Source organism: Scyliorhinus torazame, chromosome 12 (assembly GCF_047496885.1).
Source record: "Scyliorhinus torazame isolate Kashiwa2021f chromosome 12, sScyTor2.1, whole genome shotgun sequence".
Taxonomy (NCBI): Eukaryota; Metazoa; Chordata; class Chondrichthyes; order Carcharhiniformes; family Scyliorhinidae; genus Scyliorhinus; species Scyliorhinus torazame.
This window is the reverse complement of record NC_092718.1, coordinates 214,317,350-214,339,518: the sequence shown is the minus strand read 5'-3', so window position 1 is coordinate 214,339,518 and position 22,169 is coordinate 214,317,350. Positions and strand designations below refer to the sequence as shown.

At 44.2% G+C, this 22,169-nt stretch overlaps 1 protein-coding gene across 2 annotated transcripts in view; it reads right to left on the bottom strand.

Moving 5' to 3' along the window:
* The window catches only part of LOC140386967 (clathrin heavy chain 1), an 83,995-nt gene extending 62,159 nt beyond the window's left edge, over positions 1–21,836 (bottom strand). For both annotated transcript variants that reach the window (XM_072469913.1, XM_072469914.1), the window contains exons 1-2: positions 21,667–21,836; positions 21,374–21,509 (exon numbers count right to left, since the gene is read on the bottom strand). In XM_072469913.1, coding sequence (XP_072326014.1) covers positions 21,374–21,415 — 42 coding nt within the window. In that variant the 5' untranslated portion in view covers positions 21,416–21,509; positions 21,667–21,836. The remainder of the gene's footprint in view (positions 1–21,373; positions 21,510–21,666) is intronic.
* Between the last annotated feature and the right edge of the window lie 333 nt (positions 21,837–22,169).

The following is a 22,169-nucleotide window of genomic DNA, read 5'->3' as shown; positions in this document are numbered from 1 at the left end:
AGAGAAATAGCCAGCAAGGAGACCCTGTTCTACATGGCCCAGATGTTGATCTTGAACTACTGTGCAAATGCACTCGGTTACTGCTGTAATGCCACAGGCTTAAACAGATGTTCTAGCAACATTGCTTAGCCACTAAATTGTTATCCCTGGTCTGGTTAGTCAAATGCTTTTGCTCCAAAAGCACCTTCAAAGGGCAGGGAGAGAAATAGCCAGCAAGGAGACCCTGTTCTACATGGCCCAGATGTTGATCTTGACTACTGTGCAAATGCACGTCTCGGTCACTGCTGTAATGCCACAGGCTTAAACAATGTTCTAGCAACGGTGCTTGCACTGCCATCAGTCTTCAACATTTACATGAAGTCACCAGAAATTACGAAGGCTTCAAACAACATTATGGGTAATGGGCTTAATTTCTTCAGCCAAGCCCCTTGAAGGGAAGGAATCAAGAGATTGTCAAAGTTAAACCAGCTTCTTGGGCAAATTAATGACTTCCTAAAGCAGAGATATCCAGCAAGTTTACCAACTTTCAGGTGGAACTGAACTAGGTCATACCTGCAGCACTCAACCAGCACCAATTCTTGAAACTGAAACCAAGTGCCTTTTTCACTACCCCATGTTAGAAAATGCATGGCATTTCCACAGCATCTTGTCACTAGAATGGTCAATAATAATGCCAACTTTCCCAAGTGCAATTTTATCAGTGATGTGACTAAATAACTGACCTTTAAAAAGCAACTTTAACCACACCTTTTCTGTTCTTGGTTACAAGTGACTAAACATTGAAGTTGGGTGTGGTTACAAATTACATTTTATTTTATCTCCCACCAGCACTAGAACAGGTGGTAGATAAATTGTACTTTCCACAGGCCCAGAAACGCTTATTGGATTATGGATTTGGATTTGAAAATTTCAGATTTCAGCTGCAGAGAACGCAGTTTGACAGTCGACTTCTGCCTGGCAAATGCGGGTGGGGTATAATTGCCAGTTTTATCCAAATGATCAGTTGAGGGAGATTGTAGCACTGTTGCCCCTCAGCACCAGGGACCTGGGTTTGATCCCCCACTCTGTACTTTGCACACACTCCCCATGTCTGCATGGGTCTCACCCCCACAACCCAAAGATGAGCAGAGTAGGTGGATTGGCCACACTAATTTGCCCCTCATTGGAAACTTGTTAAAGGGGTATCAAAAAGGATATGCTGCAAGTATCAGAAACCCAATAGGCTTACAGGCAAGAATGTGAAGCTTGCCAAGTGATCAGAACTACAACCCAGCATAAGCAACCTTGAAGCATGGAATATTTGGAAAACATTTAGAAAATGTTGAAACAGCCCAATTGTTTTGGCTGAACACACAGGCTAATGAGTCAAGTAAATTTTAGTCCTTGTGGATGGAATTCCACAAGGCCCTTTGTTTGAACCCCCCCTCAAAATGTGCTAGAGAAAGGGAAGTAAATGCACATTATCCACAAACCTGGTAATGCTCAGGGATCAAGTGTGGGGTGGATCGCCCAAAAAGAAAAATTACATTACTTCCATTTCTGATCTCTGGTTTATATATTGATGCAGGTCTAATTGTGAACATTCTTGGTTTCCACGGTGGAGAAAAATGGACAGCTTCACACATTCAAAAGCAACTGAACTTGTATTACAAGTTGTCAAAGAGTGCTTTCAATCACCAAAATGGAGTTTGACCAGTATTTAACAGGCAAGGAATCAGAACATAAAATTGCCCAAGAGGCTACACAACAAAATGAAAAAAACTCAGCTCACTTTCTGAAGTCCATAAATGCATATGTGCAGCTACAAACTGTGGACACCAAACTTTACAGCCAGTAATCCTTTCCTCAAAAAAGGTTCAAGGAGAAAGGAAATACTAAATTTATTTTAAGAACTAAATTGACAAGTTTTAAGTACCCAATTTTTCAATTCAGGGGCAATTTAGCATGGCCAACCCACCTACACTGTGCACATTTTTTGTGGAGAGACCCACACAGACACTGGGAGAATGTGCAAATTCCATGGACAGTGACCCAGGATCGAACCCGGGTCCCTGGCACCGTGAGGCAGCAGGGCTAACCACCATGCTGTCAATTCATACACTATTCTCATATGTGCTAAATCAATAATTTGCTGTACACTAGAGGCATTGGGATTTTAGCAACAGCATCATTCTCAAAAGGCAACTGATGTGCTGGTAAATGCAGGTTCTAACATTTCACAGACTTCTCAACTAATATACAGACCAGGCTGCACTGCATTCGTAAAAACCTTACCTGAAATTAAACGCACTCAAAAATATACTCATGGGCAGTGGTCAATCTATAACTGCCCTGAGGTGGTAATAGACTTGGGTTGTTCAAGAGTGGTTCACAAGGCTGTCAGACCATTGCCTACAGTAGGGATTGCAGGTACCCTCCATAAAAAAGGGCACAAATATTCACTTGAACTGGAATTACGACTCAGTAACATGCTCGATTGCTCAAACTCTAAGCAAAATGTTAAGACCACCAATGAACTGAAACAGGACTTGGCCCATCCCTAGAAAGTAATCAGATTGCTGTAGTTAGGGTTAGTATTTAAAACGTTTTGTCCTAAGTAATGCAAAAACAACAGCTTGAGTGGGGAATTTAATGAGTCAGTTGTATTCATGGCAACACCATGTTTGGATCAGGTCATGTTGCCCCCACACGGATTTGCAATTCTTATGTAGGTTTTTTTGCTGCAGCATGTTAACTCACCATTTATTAATGTTCCTTTCACAATGATTACCTCCCAAACAGGTGATGAATGAAATGTACAGTTACCTGGTTCTACTGTATTCTAGTCCTTTATATATTAGGCACTTGTGGTGGTGGTGGCCATGGTTTGAGTGGTCACAGGGCAGCTCCTGCTTGGAGGTGGTGATTTTTGAACTTCATACCCATTTGATGGGTGACCCCTGGTGGAATGAACTGGGGACCAAACCTGGCAGAAGTTGGTGAAAGCCCAGTTGGAGGAGCATCATGGCACATATGGGAAAGAGGGAGGAGGATGGGCCATCAATGGCCACAATTACAGATGGACAAGCTGAAGAGCTTCAATAAAGCAGCATTTTGACAACAGTGCAAGAAAATGGCAGGGAAGGGTGCAGGCTTCGCAGGTCTTTGGGGATCCAGAGGCACAGGGTGCAACGATAAAAATGGAGAACAGTGCTGGAGGCAGAGGTGTTGACAGGAGATTTGGGGGGGGGGGGGGGGGGGGGAAGAGGCAAGAATGTGCCTATGCATGAGGGTGGACAACCAGGTGAAAATTCTGGCGGCAGAATCGGCACATTGTGGGTGTGGATCGGCTAGAGGGAAAGAGTGCTATGTGATGAAGATGATCAAGAAGAAGTTGGCAGATGAGAAGGTATTTGGTTGGAAAGGGGGGGGGGGGAAAGAGAGAAAAGAGAGAAAGAGAAAGTAAAGAAAGAAGAGATCAGGGATCAGGCCCACTGGTCCTCAAGAGGGAGCCACCCCAGGCAGAGATTGTCCCACTTGCGCATCTGCATAACGAGGACTTGGTGGGCCAAGACAACTCAGGACTGCAGCTGGGAGGGGAATCAGGTCTGGATACATCAGGATATTGGGGCTGATCTGGTGAAGAGGCAGGTAGGATTCTACAAGGCCAAAGCAGCACTGTCGTGGAACAAGTTTCAGTTTGGGGTATTCTGGAACAAGGTTCAGTTTGGGATGTTGAACCCAGCCACATAGTGGGCAACATTCAAGGGCAAGGCTATTTTCAGACCTCAGAAGAGGCAAATTTGTTCGAGACCATGAGGTGGGGACAATTTGCCCGAGGCATGTATTATTGCACCTGCAAGGTTATCGATTTTTGTATATGCATGATGTTTATGTGCACTTCCTAGTTCTGATGAGCTATTGGTTTGTCCTACCTTAGTGGGACCTATGATGGGTTGAAGAGGAGTAGATGGAGTAGGTTGGGAAGGGTGGCAGCACGGTGGTGCAGTGGTTAGCACTGCTGCCTCACGGCACTGAGGTCCCAGGTTCGATCCCGGCTCTGGGTCACCGTCAGTGTGGAGTTTGCACATTCTCCCCGTGTTTGCGCGTGGGTTTCACCCCCGCAACCCAAAGATGTGAACACGCTAAATTGCCCCTTAAATTGGAAAAAATGAATTGGGTACTCTAAAAGAAGGTTGGGAAAGGTGTCACAAGATGGGTGGTAGGAGAGAAGTCTTTTGTTTGGGGAGCCATGCTAGTAAACAGGAAGTGTGGGGTGGGGGCTGTGGTTGGCAGCACAGTTGTTTGTCCAAGGTAGATCTAGGGAGAAGATGGACAGCCATTGTGTGTAGGTTCAAGTGGTTTGGAGAGCAGGTAGTCAGATAGACTGGATTAGGAGATGGCTGACCTTAGTAGAGAGAGGTCAGAAGCCCCTGGCGAGGGTGGTAACCTGGAATATCAGAGGGTTAATGGGTCAAGGGTATTTGCACATCAAATTTAAGGCTGATGTGGTTTTACTGCGGAAAACACACTTGCAGGTAAAGGACCAGATGCAATTGAGGAGATAGGTTTGTAATGGTAAGTGGTGGTAAGTGGAGTGTTGGCAAGGATGTTGGCACACCCAATTGGGATGTGGATTTTATCAAATGTCTGGATTTGGACTCCCAGAAGCAGATTACAGGGTGATTTTAATTGTATGCTGGACCAGAAGGTGGACAGGTAGAAATTTGAGGGAGTGTTGCCATTTCAGGTTGCTATGGTTAGGTTCAGATATCTGGGGACAAGTAGCACATGATTGGGTAGCCATGCACAGGTGTTGGGGGGGGGGGGGTTAGGGGGATCTGAAGAGATGGGATGCCTTGCTGTTATCATTGGCAGGGAGTGCAGGCTGTTAAGATGAACTGTCTATGTTCTTGTTCTCTTCCAGTCTCTCCCAATTTTTCTACCCAAGGCCTTTTACTGAGTGGCCGGATTGAGTTCAGTGTTTGTATGGGAAGACTAGAAACAGTCAGCAGGGCCCTTTTGCAGAGGACACTGACAGATGGATACAATGCAAGAGGTGGCAGAGGTATTGTATAGCAAGTGAGGAACAATTTGGCAGAGCTTCAGGAGAGGTTGGAGTTATAGTTCAGGATTGTGCAGGGGCTGCCACTTCCCCAAATACTGGAATATACGTTACTGGAAAATACTAGAGTATACGTTACTGGAAAATGTTAGCTACAGATGTGCCCAACCTCACGTAGGAAAGTTGTTGGGAGCCCATTCAAGGATTTTACAGCACAGCATTTGGAAAGCAGTGGTGTAATCAAACAGTCAGCATGGATTTGAAAGGAAAATCGTGCTCAAGATGCAACTAGTAGAGTTGACCAGGGAGAAACAGTGGGTGTTTTTTTTTTTTTTTATTAAAGACTTTAAGGCTATTGACAAGGTCTCCCGTAGCAGATTAATATGTAAAGTTAAGTGCATGTGATTACAGGTCGAGATGGACAAAATGGTTAAAGCAAAACGTTGGAATGAATGGGTCTTTCCTGATTGCATAATTAATGTGAATAAATGTGAAGTTTCGGTAGCCAAAATAGGAAAGCAGATTTGAATAGTGCAAAATGAGGTGTGGATACTCAGAGACCTTGATGTCCTTGTGCATCAGTTGCCGCAAATGAGCACAGGTAGTAAAGGTGATATTTATTACTTTAATATTTTGGCCTACATTGGCAAGGATTTGAGTATAGAATAGAGATTTTTACTGCAATTGTATAGGGAATTCAAAATTGTAACATGATTAGACAGGGTAGATTCAGAAAGAGAATTCACAGTGCAAGAGGCTGCTATTCAGCCCATCGAGTCTGTACCAGCCCTTGGAAAGAGCATCCTACTTAAACCCTATCCTGTAACCCCATCTTACTGTCGACACTAAGTGGCAATTTAACATGGCCAATCCACCCAACCTGTACATCTTTGGACTGTGGGAGGAAACCCACAAAAGCATGGGGAGAAAGTGCAAACTCCAGTCACCCGAGGCAGGAATTGAACCCAGTCCCTGGAACTAAGGCAACAGTGCTAACTACTGTGCTGCCCGATGGAGAGAGAGTCCAGAACTAGGGGGTCATAGTTTGAGGAACATGGGGATCATAGTTTGATATGAGGCAAACTTTTCACCTGAGTGGAGAGTCAGAGGGATTCACTCCCACAGGAAATTGTTGAGGCCAAAGAACGTGTAATTTCAAGAAGGCATTAGATATAGCTCTCTTGGGGTAAAGGGACCGGGAAACAAAAGAAAGAAAATCAGTGTATTGAGCTTGATTATCAGCCATGATCATAATGAATGGCAGAGTAGGTTTGAATGGCCTCCTCCTGCATCTATTTTCTATGTTTCAACGGGTTTCTATTTTCTATGTTTCAACGTGTATGGGGAAGATCAGTGATATTTATGGGTGGTTAATCAACTTTCGTGGAAAGGATCAAGGGCAGGAGGGAAGAGCTGGGGACAGTTGGGGTGCAGGATATGGAGTGAGGTTGTGCCAGTCACATGTGTGAGGATGAGTGCCATTCAATGTGAGGTGGTGCATAGGATACACATACACAATGACAGCCCAGATGAGTGGCCCTTCCCTTGGGTAAAGGATCAGAGAAGGGTGGATGTGGGCCAGTGAACCACACCCATGTGTTCTGGGAGTGTGCAAAACTAGAGCTTTTGGGAAGCCGTGTTCAAGGCTCAATTGGAGATAGTGGGTTTGATGTGGGACAGTGTCCCTTGGCAGTGATTTTTGGAGTTGCTGGGGGAACTCCAAATTGCAGGAGGGGGTAAGTGTTGCGGCTTTGTCTCAAATTGCATAATTGGCAGTTGGCAATGCCACTTGGGTGGAGGATGTGCACAACTGGGCCAGAGATGGTAACAGGATCTGGGGATGGGTTCCATGCATGGTGCTGTCTGCTCCGATGCATGAGGATCTAATAGTTGCTGGGGCAGAGAGAGAAGGGGGGGGGGGGGTAAAGAGAGAAATATGTTAACAAACTTGTTTAATTTTTGTATCCTTTGCAACCCAATTGTTTGAGTTTGGGAAAAAAATATATATTTTTAAAGGATAGGCTGAGATCTGTTGCAACAGAGGGGGTAGAAAAAGCAGAAAATGTTGGTGATAGAAACTATTCCCTTGGAGATTAAAAGAGATTTAAAAAGATTTAAGGCACTGGCCACTGCATCAAGGGCCACCGAGCTCTGGAATTCACACCCACTTCACATTCTACCTTCAAGACACCCTCTAAACATTGTCACCTGGCACAATCTCATTTGGTTCGGTCGTCCTTTAAAACACCTTGAAATGTTTCATTTTGTTGGAGCCAGTAAATACAAGATTTTGGGGCTGGACCAATAAACAGGACAGTTAAAGGAACGCAGGCAGATGGGCAAATGAGAATATTAATTTGGCTTGTTGAAAACACGACTCATTTGCAAATGAATGACTGGGCAAGCCCCATGCAAGCCAGCAGCATTTAAAGAATGTGGGCATCACTAGCTTGGCCAGCATTCATTGTTCATCCCTAGTTGTCCTCCAAGGTGGCAGTGACGACTGCCTTGAACCACTGCAGTCCCAAAGGTGTAGGTACACCCAAGTGCAGGGAGGGAGTTCCAATGTTGACTCAGTGACAGTGAAGGAATGGTGATATTTCCATTACAAGATCAACCTCGCCTACAACATGGATAACAATTGTGGCCATACCAAGTCTTGTTTATATGACCATTATATTGGTTTTATTTCATAATTGCATTGTGGACATTACTGGTCACCTTGGCTCAGTGGCAGCACCACTGCCAGAGTCAGGACATTGTAGATTCAGCCTCCAAGGTTTGAGACCACATCGTAGATTCAGCCTCCAAGGTTTGAGACCACATCTTGGTTGGCACTTCAAGAGGGAGCTCTACATAAATTTTTGTGTTTTGGCTGAGGTGTCAATATCTGGTGGTGGAGGCAAATGATCCATGACACTATCTGAAGTGCAGCAGGAGATCCACCCAACACTAAAATCAAAAAATTGCAGAGTTTCCTAAATTAATGACGACACCAAAAACAACTTCAAGGGAAAGAAAGACTACACTAGACCCTGAAAACAGCACAAGATCTGTTTGAGCCTGAAGATACATCACAGCCAGATTATGCACCCAGTCATAAAGAATCATCCACATTGGACCATGAAACATGGGGACAAAAGCTACACTTGCACATGACCAGATTCAGATATCAAGGCCCAAACAACCAGAAGGGAAAAACCAGAAGGGAAAATTGATAGTCTAAACTTCTTTTTTGAAGAATGAGACTGGACTAGTTAGTTAAACTAACCTGAAAGAGGTGTGAAGCAAACCTCCCTTATGCATGGAGAATGTTCTGTACCAGTTCCCTGAAGAGTTGTCTGCACATTGTCTATAATGGCAGCAGGTTAACATTTCTATTGTCTTTAATGGCAATGAAAGTTAATATTTCTCATGGCAATGCCCAATAGGTTTTAACATTTCTCTGGTTTGGGCATCAAGTTTCACAAATGGCAATATACTCAAATTCTTTTGTGGGGCAGGCAGCACGGTGGCACAGAGGCTAGCACTGCTGCCTCACGACACAGGTCCCAGGTTTGATCCCAGCTCTGGGCCACTGTCAGTGTGGAGTTTGCACATTCTCCCTGTGTCTGCGTGGGTTTCCCCCCCACAACCCAAAAATGTGCAGGCTAGGTGGATTGGCCATGCTAAATTGCCCCTTAATTGGAAATGAATTGGGTACCCTTATTTAAAAAATAAAAATTCTTTGTGGAGCAACCTCTGACTTGTGAAAGTTCAGGTTGAACAGCACAGAAGCTACAACATGGAATAGTTGAAGCAGAAAGTATGAGATTTATGGGGGGGAGGGGGGGGGCTTGATGCAAACAAGGGATGTAATAAGGAAGAAAGTGGGTATTAGTATGGAGAGTAGCTTATGGATTACAAACACCAGGAGGACTTGCCCGTTTCTCTTGATTCATTATTTGCTCCTTGTAAATGTATGGAATTGAGCTTAAAATTAATTTTAAATCAATGTGAACCCTACCTTTAGGATCGGCATGGTCTCACAAAAATCAAAGTTAAACAAGATTTCAGTCTTTGACACAGGAAGAGGTGGACAATTAAGAGCAAAGCTCTTGCACGCCCTTAATGTCGCATTCAAAAGATGGCACTGAAGAAACAGCACACGGAGACCAGAATGTGAACTGTAAGCCATCTGTTTATTCTGGAGAAGTGCAGAGTCAAACAGTAAAGCAAATACTGACCAATAGGTTATGTGGACACTAGTCCTGAACAGTGCTAAAACCCCAACATTCCTCCAAAGACGATAGCATCTTTCAGGAAGCTCAAGTTCAGAGAACAATTCACCACTTTCCTGACGGTTGCTTCCATCAGCAAAGGACTTTACTTAATTCTGAATTCCAGGAAGGATGCAAAAGTGCATGAAAATCATAACTGCAACAGGGAAGCCAAGTCACTGGCAGACTTTAACCCTTCCCAAAACATACGTTATCAAGAACATGTTCCAAAGTTTAATCTAAAGTGACTTCAGTTCTTTACTAAACAGAAACACTAGTTGCATTTTTGACTGAATTCCATGTACTTGCCTCCATGCACTTGGGACCTCGCCAACAGGAGGACCAGCAAGACCAAAACTTTAAGGACCCTGAAAGCCCAGCAGTAGGCCTTTAACTAGCTGCATAAAAACACATTACAGGACAGTCAACACTGGTTGCACTGCAGCACTGAATTGCAGAGATTTATTCTAAGCAGCAAGACAACCAATTCTCTGGCTAGCCATTAGGGACCAGTCAAGTAGTAAGTCATACTTTCTCAATGCAGTGCTTCAGAAGGGCAAGACCATCACTTGATGTCAAAAGAGTCAACCCCATTCCACACTCTGTACTGACAGGGTTTTCCAACTATGAGGACGTATACTACACAACCCAAATTCTCCTCTCCCACACTATTGGCAGGGGGAAATTACATCAACCGCTTGATACCACAAGCCATTCAACACAAATGTTCATCATAATTGATCCAATGAGATAAGGACAGTATAGGCAGAGGCTCCTCAATACTACTTCAGGTGTTGTCTGTAATAACCTATTAGATAATGGTGATTTGTGGCAGATTACTCCAATCAATAGCTGTTATTCCATTACACTGAACTGCCCAAATGCAACAGGCAATTATAGAATTCCTTTTTAAATTTCAAATTAATTCAGTGCGGCCATTCCATCTAACTGCACATTTGTAGAGGTGCACAGGGAGAACATGCAAACTCCACACAGACAGTGACCCGGGGCCATCAAACCTGGGTCCCTGGCACGGTGAGGCAGCAGTGCTAACCACTGCAGCATGCTGCCCTCAATTATAGAATTCCAGTCCAGTGACACCACAGATATTCTGGATTAGATGGACTATCAGACTAAATCTTGCATGGCTACGCTTCAACAATGGTGTCCAATCAACACTAGCTCTAATCAGTTTGAAGCCAAAAAGATTTTTTATAGGGAACTACTGTAATTTACTGGTTCACTTATGTGAAAGGCTCCCTGGTTCAGTGGTTTGACTCATGTAAAAAGAATCCCTGGTTCAAAACAGGGCAGAAACATGGTGAAAGCTCAGAACTCCACACTTGGGCTATTAGTCCTAGGAGTTACAAAAGGAAATGAAGTCAACACAAACCAGCATTTTACAAAAGCAACACTCACTTGAATTGTGCTTAATAGTGCATGAATTACTAGCTCAACACAAACAAAGCCAATACAAGATTGCACAAAAATGGAGGGAACAATGCATGGGTGTGAAAACAGGGGTTCTTTTTTTTTTAATTTAAAGTACATAATTAATTTTCCAATAAGCCACCTAACCTGCACATCTTTGGGTTGTGGGGGTGAAACCCACGCAAACAGGGAGAACGTCAGTGATCCAGGGCTGGGTTGAACCCAGGTATCTCAGCTTTGAGAGGCAGCAGTGCTAACCACTGTACCACCATGTCATCCCTAGTCAGAAGGTGCTAAACCAGGATCTGTGGGTCAGATTTAGGGTCACAAGCAGACATTGTAATTGGTGGCTGGACCCATATTGCAGGAGACATTTGACTTCATTCATTTTGGAGATCTGGGTGTGTTGCTGGCTGGGCCAGCAATTATTGCTTCTACTTATGGAAAGTCAACTGGTCTTGCTCAGATCACAGCTCAACTATCTCAAGTACAAAAAAAAGTTAAATATTGTGCAAAAAATTCAGTTTAAAAAAGGTTGCAGAATTGAAGTTATGCACTACAGCCAAAATAGTCTGATGATTTACTGATCCGCCACCCACACATCTTTCCCCATAATGGCCAATGTGTTTCTTGTATGGAATGAACTGGCCAGTGCCAAACTGGCAGTGACTTCTAGGCAATAGAGTTACATAAATGGCCAATTTCCTCCATTTGCACAAGAGGGGTCGTGCAGGAAAAAGTGGGCAACAGGGTGGCTGTGGTTAGATAGGAGTCAGTCCAACCTGTGGAACCCCAAAGGAGTGACAAATACAGGACAGTTATTAACATACAATGCAAGGAGGAAGTCTAAAAACAGGTGGTATTCACCATCATTTAGGGAGAGTTGATGCATTAAGGAAGATATGATGAGGTGAAGAGCAGCCTTGGGAGCAAAACAGCATGAGATTCTAAGCAGCTGTGAAAATAGACTTTTTTGGAAAGCAGGATTGAACCCCATTATAATTTTGCCTGCTTCTTGCATCCATTTTTTTGTTTTAATAAAATTTGAGTACCCAATTCATTTTACCAATTAAGGGGCAGTCCAGCATGGCCAATTCACCTACCCTGCACATCTTTGGGTTGTGTGGGGGGGCAGGCAAAACCCACACAAACACGGAGAATGTGCAAACTCCACACAGACAATGACCCAGAGCAGGGATTGAACCTGGGGCCTCAGCGCCATTCTTTTAACCATTTTAAGCCAGGATCGAACCTGGGACCTCAGCACGTTCTTTTAACCATTTTAAATAGTAGAGTAGCATTTGGATTGCATCATAAAGATCTTAAAAGACAACGTTGGAAATTGAAGCTGGGCTAAACAGGAAGGTCTACCAAACCCATAATTTTGTTTCCCTACAAACGATTGGAGCTAGGGCAGTTGGGCAGATTTTGGACAAACTAAAAGTACTGAAAATATTTGTGTAAATATACCAGGAAACAACTTCAGCCATAGACATGGTTATGACTGGAAGCATCAAGGGCAGCATGGTGGCACAGTGAGTTAGTCCTTGCTGGCTCATGGCAACGAAGGTCCCAGTTCGATCCCAGCTCAGGGCCACTGTGGGTGTGGAGTTTGCACATTCTCCCGTGTCTGCATGGGTTTTGCCCCCCACAACCCAAAGATGTGCAAGTTAGGTGAATTGGCCATGCTAAAATTCAGGGGGGGAAAATTGGGTACTCAAATTTATTTTAATAAAATCACCAGTCAGTGCTCTCAAGCAGAGAGAGCAGCCTATGGCAGCTTTTATACATCTGGTACATCAAGATCCACAAATACCCGATTCAGGTTTGAAGTTGATATCAGCCTTTGCCTATTGTGAAATGAGAGAAACAGACAATGACCTTGACAGTCTCAAACACTTTTGCTTAGCAAAAGTTGCTTTTTGCCGAAGATTATTGGCAGAATGAAGCTGCAACGGTCACATTTTACAATGTCAGCTCTTAGTCAGGGTGTTAGTGCAGCTGTCAGTTTCCCCATAAAGGTGGTTGGGGGGGGGGGGGGCGAAAGAGACAAGAGGTTTAATTTTGAAGCTGTAGATGGTCCATGGACAACTGAAATGGAGGTATCATTTGGGCCCAGTGTAATTAGTGTATTATCTCACATGTTTCTCCTCTTTCTCACCCCCACTCTCTCTCTCTTCTTCCCCCCCCCCCGCCCCCCCAGCTCAAGCAATGTGAAATTGACCAAAATGTACAAATGCCCAAGGAGTTCTACTTGTGGAAAAACATTTGTACACCATTCAAATGAAGAGATCATGTCAGATTGGGGCAGTATGCGATCTTAAATCAAAGTAGGTGGCCAGCTGGAAATTTCGCTCAGAAAAAGCAATCAGACTAAATTTGCAGCACAAAAAAGTCAATTGTCACCTACAGCAGCAACGTGACCGGGTAAACAAAGCAACTTTGCACTGCAAGAGGGCCCAAAGTGCTCAATGGCCTGCTTCAGTTGGTTGTCTAAACCAATACAGTCATTCAAACGTTGGATTCTAAAGCACCATCTCCTTAAATACCTCATCTTGCAGACTGACTTTATTTTAAAGAACCAGCATACAAGCATGCCCATGACTGCTTTTAGCCAGTGGGTGACCAGCAAGGCTAACTGAATTGGATAGCATAATATCAAAGTAATAAAATGCTGAAAATACAGGACTGGCAGCATTTGACATCTCTTCAGATGCTGCTAGGTTGGTGCTGGAAATAGATTTATATCATGCTCCAAGGTAGTTAAAAAGTATTTTTCCATGTACAGTCCAGTCAGATCAATCCATACAGGAACATAGGACACATGATAAATACACAATGCATTTTATAATTCAACACTTGGGTGGCATCATTTACAATCAAAATCATAGAGTTTATAGTGCAGAAGGAGGCCATTCGGCCAGGTCTGCACTGGCCCTTCGAAAGAGCATCCCATTTAAACCCACACTTCCAACCAATCCCTGTAATCCAATAATCCCACCTAACCATTTTGGGTACGAAGGGCAATTTAGCATGGCCAATCCACCTAACCAATCTTTGGACTGTGGGAGGAAACCGGAGCACCTGGAGGAAACCCACAGACACGAGGGAGAACGTGCAGACTCTGCACAAGACAGCCAGGTTGAAATGTATGAACTTCTGCAGGAAGCAAAGCCAAGATAGAAGCCACCCCATTCCCCATCACGGAAATGCACTCCTGGCCAGCCACAATTTGATCACCCTAAACTCTGTTCCAGATCAAGTCCTGTTCATGACCGAGCTTACCAACCTACAGTGTCAGATCCATTGAAAATGCTCATCCTGGTTCTCAAATCCTTACAGGGCCTCATTCCTCTGCAACCTTACAACCCTGCCAAACATAAGCAATCTAATGGTTTTGCTGAAGAATCCCATTTGAAATGCTACCACCATTGGTGCTGCAGCAGCCTTAAACCAAACTCTGGAATTCACTCAGTCTCTGCCTCTACCCTTTTGAACATCTCTATGATTTATGCTAAATTTCCTGTGAGGCACCTTGGAAGGTGATATAATGCCAGTGTTGTTCATGCTGTTGTAGAAGCCATGCAGAGGGTTCTAGGAAAATTATATTGAAGCAAGAAATGCCTTGGAGGGGAGACACTGTGGCTTTGTGGCAATGTAAAATAATTTTTGTTTTTTATAAATTTAGAGTACCCAATTCATTTTTTTCCATTTAAAGGGGCAATTTTGCATGGCCAATCCACCTAGCCTGCACATCTTTGGGTTGTGGAGGCAAAACGCACGCGAACACAGGAAGAATGTGCAAACTCCAGTGGCCCAGAGCCGGGATCGAACCTGGGATCTCAACTCTTGAGGCAGCAGGCTAACCCACTGCGCATTTTAACAGCAAAAAAGATACATAACAAGGAAAATATAAACAGTGCAAATTCCACCTCCCTCGCTCACAGGTCTTGCCATTACTTACCCCCTATCCTAACCCCCCCCTTTCTGCTGACGATTAGTTCTCTGCAAGGAAGTGGACGAATAGTTGTCACCTCCAGGTGAACCCCAGCAGAGGCCCTCTCATGGAGAACTTAATTTTCTCCAGGCAGAGAAAGCCTGCATGTCTGAAAGGCGGGTCTCCGATTTCAGGGGCTTAGAGTCCCTCCATGCCAGCAATATGCGCCTCCGGGCTACCAGGGAAGCAAAGGCCAGAACGGCTGCTTCTTTCCCCTCCTGGATTCCCAGGTTCACCTCGCCCTCATTTAATACTGTGGACATGGCATCAGCGAAACCCTGCCAAAGTCCCTTCGGTTTTGGACATGCCCAGAACATATGGACATGGTTTGCTGCCCCCCCCCCCACCCCCCGCACAGCTATCCTCCACCCCAAAGAATCTGCTCATCCAGGCCAGTCACGTGAGCCCGGTGAACAACCTTAATTGGATCAGGCTGAGCCTGGCACATGTTGTGGTCACGTTGACCCTACCCAGCACGTCCACCCAGAGGCCCTCCTCTCCCCCACCTCCTCCTCCCACTTTGCTTCAGCTCCTCCAAACCCATAAGCTCTTCTGAAACGCTCCCCTCCCACTTCGCTTCAGCTCCTCCAAACCCATAAGCTCTTCCGAAACGCTCCCCTCACCTATCCATCCTCTAGAGTCCACCCTATCCAGAATCCCCCTAGCGCAGGAATGGGAAGGTTGGTACCCGCTTCTGCAGAAAGTCCCGTACCTGTAAATATCAGAATTCATTTCCCCCAGCCAATGCAAACTTCTCCAGTGCCCTCGTACTCTGGAAGCTTCCTTCCAAGAACAAGTCCACCATCCTCTCAATCCCCGCTCTCCACCAAATTCAGACCCCCCCCCCCCCCCCCCCCCCCCCCATCCATCCACCCCAGGGCAACCCTGATCCCCTTAGCAATCAAGAACCTATCCATCGCCGTCTTAAAGACATTTGGCCTCCACAGACTTCTGTGGCAAAGAGTTCCACAGATTCAGCATCCTCTGGCTGAAGAAATTGCTCCTCATCCGTTTTAAGGATAGTTTCCTTTTAGTCAGACATTGTGTCCTCTGCTTCCACATCCACTATCCAGGCCTCAGTATCCTGTAAGTTTCAATAAGATCCCCCACCTCATTCTTCCAAACTCCACGAGAACAGACCCAGAGTCCTCAACCGTCCCTCAATACTAGGACTTAATAATTCAAGAATTTTATGTGAATTCAAATTCCACCAGGATTTGAACAGCATCCCCAGAGCATTACATCTGAATCACTGGATTATTAGTCCAGTGACAATACCATTACTCCACTGCCTCCCCTTACTGCTCCCAAAGAAAATAAACGGTTCAAAAAAGTTAAGCCAACACATGCACCAACTGTAGCTGGAAGATTCAAAAATCAGTATGCAGGCAGCCGATTTGCAATTATCCCTACTGCACAGGTTGAGCCGGTATGTGCCTTTTACTGAAGAAAGGAAACTGGTTTATTCGAATTCTAGAGCCCTGGTTTGATTTCAAAGAACTAGTGCCAACCAGATAAATAGTGCAACAGTGCCAATATATAGTGCAACAGTGCCAATATAAAGAGCTAGTCAGTAAATACTACAACCAACCAATGAGGAACCAAACAAAGCATACAGCTGGAAACATTAATACTGCATTTGCACTCCAAAAACACAGGAAGTGGAGTCATTTAAAAATTCACTGTTTCTTCAGTGCTAGACACTTACCGGAAGTGGATGGGTTGACAAGAAGCCAGTTTATGTTTAAATCAGATTTGTCAATGTTGGTGTAACATAGTCACAATTGAGTGAATGAGGAAATATATTGGTAGTTGATGTAGTTTCAAATTTAATTACTACATGTCCATTTCAAAGCTGCTGGAGGATTTAAATCATTTTGTAAACCATCTGAAAAGTTAGGAAAACTTTCCCAACAGATATAGTTTGCAACTTCCCTTCCAGAATGAGTTTCTGGCCACAAAGACCCCCCCCCCCCCCATTTCCATATTTGCAACATCACACAATTTTGGCCTGCCTCATGCTTGTTACTTGAACTTTGGCTATTTGTTTTACATTGCATAATTGGATGACATTGTTCATTTCCCCAACCTACAATGGGTCCTGGTGATATTAAAATGCTGATATCCTCTATTACTCATAACAGGAGCCACTAGTGCTCCTTTAATTCTTGCACATCTGTTTTTCATACCTCCAGGGCCATATGCTCTGGAATTCCCTCAACTTTGCCTCCCTCAAAACCATCTCTTAAAACTTTTGGCCTTCACTGTGGATCGCATTAATTTTTGCTCAGTGACATTATATAGCATCACACCTACACCAAGTTTGAATCAATTCAAATGCATGCTACATGACCCACTAGGGCAACAAAATGCAAGGGTTTATCTGTGGCAAGTACTGACACTTCCACATGGTTATCTTATCAACTGTCATTAGCATCAGTTTTTCTAATTACCTGCAGATGGTCATAAACAGTCGTGACAGCATACATTTAAATAAAGGGATGGTGCATTTGGGCCAATTTTGGGGGGGGGGGGGGGGGGGGGGAGGGGAGAAGGAGGGAAGCCAAAAACAGCTTGCACTAATAAAACTGCCAATACTATTAATGCAACAAAAATATATTTCACAATATAGAAGCTGACCCAGACCAGGAATTGATCAAGACACACCAAGCTTGAAATGCAGGCATGATGAAGGCCATCAATAGTACAGTGAAGCAAGACAAACTGCATGGCAGGAAGCTGCTGGCTGAAGCACAAAGCTATGGGAGAATTGGAAGGTTGGTTTTTAAAACGTCATTTACTGAGTGGGGTTACAAAGAATCAAATTACGATTCAGTAATAATTGATACATTAGGACAATGTGTGGCCTGGAAAATCAGAGTTGACAGATACAATATATAGTCAGGTGAGTCAGTCTTTGGCGGAGTGACTATGGCGATTGCAGAAATGTAAAGGAAATAGAAAGGTGTTTTTTTGGGTAGGGCAAAATACAACAGCTTTGCCAATGTTTAGTTACAAAACATTGCAGCCCATCCACAGTTGATGCTAAATCAACCAGTCCCAACAGTCAAGTGCAAACATCCCTCTTCCTGCCAGCCACAATTAGTTCAACTGATTACAATCATTTGATACAGTACAATTACATTGTGTTAGCATGAAACTCAGGTATAAGTACCAGAATTCAATGTTACATTTGGAACACTATTGTTCATGCCATACTTTATTAAAAAGGTATTTTCAGTGAAGAATAACCATCAAAATTAACCAGATTTCAATCAACCATTTAAAGCAGTTTTTTTAAATAAATGGCTAAGCAATGGACACACTATGAAGCCAGCAAATTACTTCACTAAAAAACTGTTTGATCAGGCATCAAGGGTCACCTGCTTACAGCAGTGATTCGCTTCATTACTTGCATTAATTAGCAGTGTTCCTAGATCAGCAGACATTGCTTTGCTAGTTGGTACTAGGTACTAACATGGTGAAATTCTGTTGGGCCCTGAATTGGCACCTCAATGTTGAGACAAGAGGCAAATTTTTAGGCTACAAAGTTTCAGGGTTCAGACAGTGATCAGCCTATATCCCAAAATCAAAAGCTATTTCAAGGCAGCACAGCTGGTTTGCACTAACACTGCTACAGGTCATTAAATTGATTCTGGTCCGATGATTGTGGATTTGCATACTCAGATACACAAGAGGAATCATTGATAGGCTGCCAGCTGGAACAATTGAGCTTTAGTGCAGCATACCTGTACAGGGAAACCAAATGACAGTTGTAGGTTGACATTTTGCTTAATTTACCAAGGGTTCTCAATATGCCCCCTCCTCCTGTAACAAGTCTAATTATTGTGTTAGGGACTGGCACACCCTCAGCTAGGAAATCACTAATTACAACAGAGGTCACAAAAATGCATACATTTAAACATTCCAACCAAATTTGAGATCATTTACTTAGATTAAAATTTCCATTTCTGCAGTTAGAATGGAAATTATACAGTGTTCTGTATGTACTGGCATATTAATTTCATAAATGTATAATTACAGATACACCATAGAAAGGCATCCCATTTGGCTGCATCACAGCCTGGTATGGCAACTGCTCAGCCCACAAGAAACTGTTGTAAACACAGTCCAGTCCATCACACGAACCTGCCTACCATACATTGACTCCATCTACAATTTCTGCTGCCTGGGGAAAGCAGACAGCACAATCAATCCACCCGGCTTACTCACTCTTCCATCGGGCAAGAGATACAACAAAATGAGCACGCACGAACAGACTCAAAAACAGCCTCTTCCCCGCTGTTACCAGACTCTTAAACAACCCCCGTATGGACAGACCTCATTAACACTACACCCCTGTATACTTCACCCAATGCCAGTGTTATGTAGTTACATTGTATAGCTGTATAGCCCTATTATGTATTTCCTTTTCATGTACTTGATGATCAGTTGAACTGCTCGCAGAAAAACACTTGTCACTGTACCTTGGTACACTCACAATAAACAAAATCAATCCAAACTAAATAATCAATACTGCATTAACTTCATTGCAGTGTTAATGTAGCCTACTTGTGACAGAGACTACCCAGCCACCAACTTACAGCAAAGGAGTGAAGAGCATGCATGGCCCAACTCATTAACAGCTGCATGGATTTTGCAACCAAAAGTGACTACCAAGTCTAGTGTAATTCTCTAATACCACCACCCCACACCTGGTACAATCCTAATAACCCCTCCACACATAGCCCTTTGGACCTAGACAGAAAGTTGCACAAGTCCCAGAGCTAATAAACCAGCATATAGTTTTTTGGCTTGCATTTGAAAAAATATATTTGTCAAATGGTCACAAAAAAGAAAAAAAATCATGGCATGCAAGCACAGGGACTCTAAACAATGGAGTACAAAGTTCTTAGTAAAGGACATTACATATTAAAGCAACAGGTCAACCAGAATATATTTTTCACCAAGGTTGAAGAGAGTTAAAATGTCACTGACCAGTTGGTCAGAGATAACCCAATGACAAATTAGCAAGTATCAGCATCACTACAGATGCACACAAAGCTGGAAATTCAAACATTTGATTACCCACACTTCAAACAGAAAGACATCAATTTAGCCAGGAAGTGTCTCTTTTTCTAAAATTTTAAAAGTACCCAATTCTCACCCAATTAAAGGAGCAATTTAGCAAGGCCAATCCACCTACCCTGCACATCTTGAATTTGTGGGGGTGAGACCCATTCAGACACAGGGCGAATGTGCAAACTCCACACAGGCAGTGACCCAGGATCAAACCCAGGTCCTTAGCACCATGAAGCAGAGTGTTAACCACTGCACCACCATGCTGCCCTATTGCAGAATTATAATGTCCTTTGCCTACCACCTTACACAAAATTAAGAGTATGATTACACAGGTAGCAAAATAGCAGCAAGTCAAACACTTCCACCTACATGCTAGAGGCTAACAGGTAATTAAAGGAATTTCAAATTATTGTGACACACAACACTATCATGATTTTTCACATTCCAGACAACTCCTACATCACCAGCCCAAGTAATACTCAAATTAGATAGATTCTATTCACTGAATACAAAAGAATGAACTCTGGGTTTTAGTTTCTAAAACCAGAGGTTAATTTCAGGCAAAAAAATAATCCACACCTACTGGTTATTGGTGAACCAGTCATGGAAATGCATCCACATCCAACCAACAGGTCTTACTTGCAAATAGATACAGAAAGTCCAACATGTTGCTCATGCAAAGATGTAGCTAATTGAACAGTATACAAAGTAAAAAATCTTACAGACTAAGGATCAGGGGTGTATATAGAAAATGGCACTTTAACATTGTAACCATAGCTGTCCATATAGATATTTTACATCATTAAAACAAACATTCAACTTTTGAAAATGGAAGTTGAAGGCAACTCATTTTAGAAACCCTACTATACTTTATTTTTGTTAACTGGTGTTTTAAATTGCCTGCAGTGATCAAAAGTGGCCATTTCACTAACCATTAATAAGTCAACATAAGGGAATGTCAGACTGGATCACAAAACCTATGCCAGTGTATCAATTTACAGCAAGGGGACAGAGATGGATTTCAGCCTTGAAGTGTGCAGGCAAAATTGAGAAATAGGTTTCAATGGCAAACTCATTTCTTCCTTGGCATCAAATTGTGAATGAAAGGGCAAGAGAGAGAGAGAGAACACATTGTGGGTAGGAACTAAACAGGCTTAACCTTCACCAGCCTCAAGAAAAAAAAACACACCCATCAAGTGGCAACATCACCATTTCCTGGGCCACCAGGAAGGTGAAGCACTGGCAGAGGGAGAGACATTGGCAGAGGGAGGGAAAGGAATGACAAATTAAATACAAATCCCATGGGTGGGCATTTACAATAAACTTCCTCATACAAGTGACATTGTGGATTCAAGGTTGAACCATCCCCTATAAACAAAAGGTGTTTTTGAGGGGGGGGGGGGGGGGTAAATCCAGATTTAAGAAAACACTTGACATTCAGACTGGAGAGGGGGTGAGGAAAGTGTCTGCAGTGCTGGGGGTGACATTGGTCCAGGGGTTGGGGCTCAAGGCCGGCCTGGGTTATATTATTACACACATATAGATAGATATATTTTTTACCTGTAGATGCTCCTGGAAGCGGATGGGCAGAATCTGAGCCATATCGACGACGACGTTAGAGAGAGAGGGAGAGGGGAAAAAAAGACCGAGGGTCGGTCGGTGCGGGCCGAGTCCAAATGTCCGATAGGGAAGGGATCTGTGAGAGAGACAGAGAGGTTATCAGCCACATTTACCTCAGGAGACACCCGGCCGCTAATGACAGGAGGGGCCGGGGGGGGGGGGGGTGGGCGCGCGGGCTGCTACAGCAGCAACCCCACCCACCACCGCCCAGACCCCCTGGGCCCCGGCCTCACCTCGCGTCCCTCAGCGGTACTGCCTCGGCCCCACTGCCTGCCCTGTCCTCTCGCTCTCTCCGCCTTTTATGAACCGTCGAAGGGGGTGAGCCGCAGCCGAGCCGCAATGGCGGAAAACCGGAAACGGCGGAGCGCTACACTCCCCCGCCCGCCCGGGGGGTGGAGTGCTCCGCCCGCTTACACACACACTCCTCCCTCAAAAAAAATCCCTTTCCATCATTGGCTCCCTCGGTGGAAACAACGCCGTTGCATTCGATGGCGGGGGCAGGGAGGGAGGGGGGGGATCGAGTGTTTATTTTTTATTTCCGCCTTTCCCGGCCGCCCGCCGGAACTACTTTCCTGGCTGTTTCCCCTCTCTCGCCCGCGGAGGGTCTCCTTTCTGCCACATCATTGGCACGTGACGCGACGTCATTTCCGCCCCAGCTTCCGGGTTCCCCACCTGCCTTCCGCCTCCATTCATTGCGGAGGTGCGCTAGGTGTCTTGCGGCAGCGGGCTGGTGGCC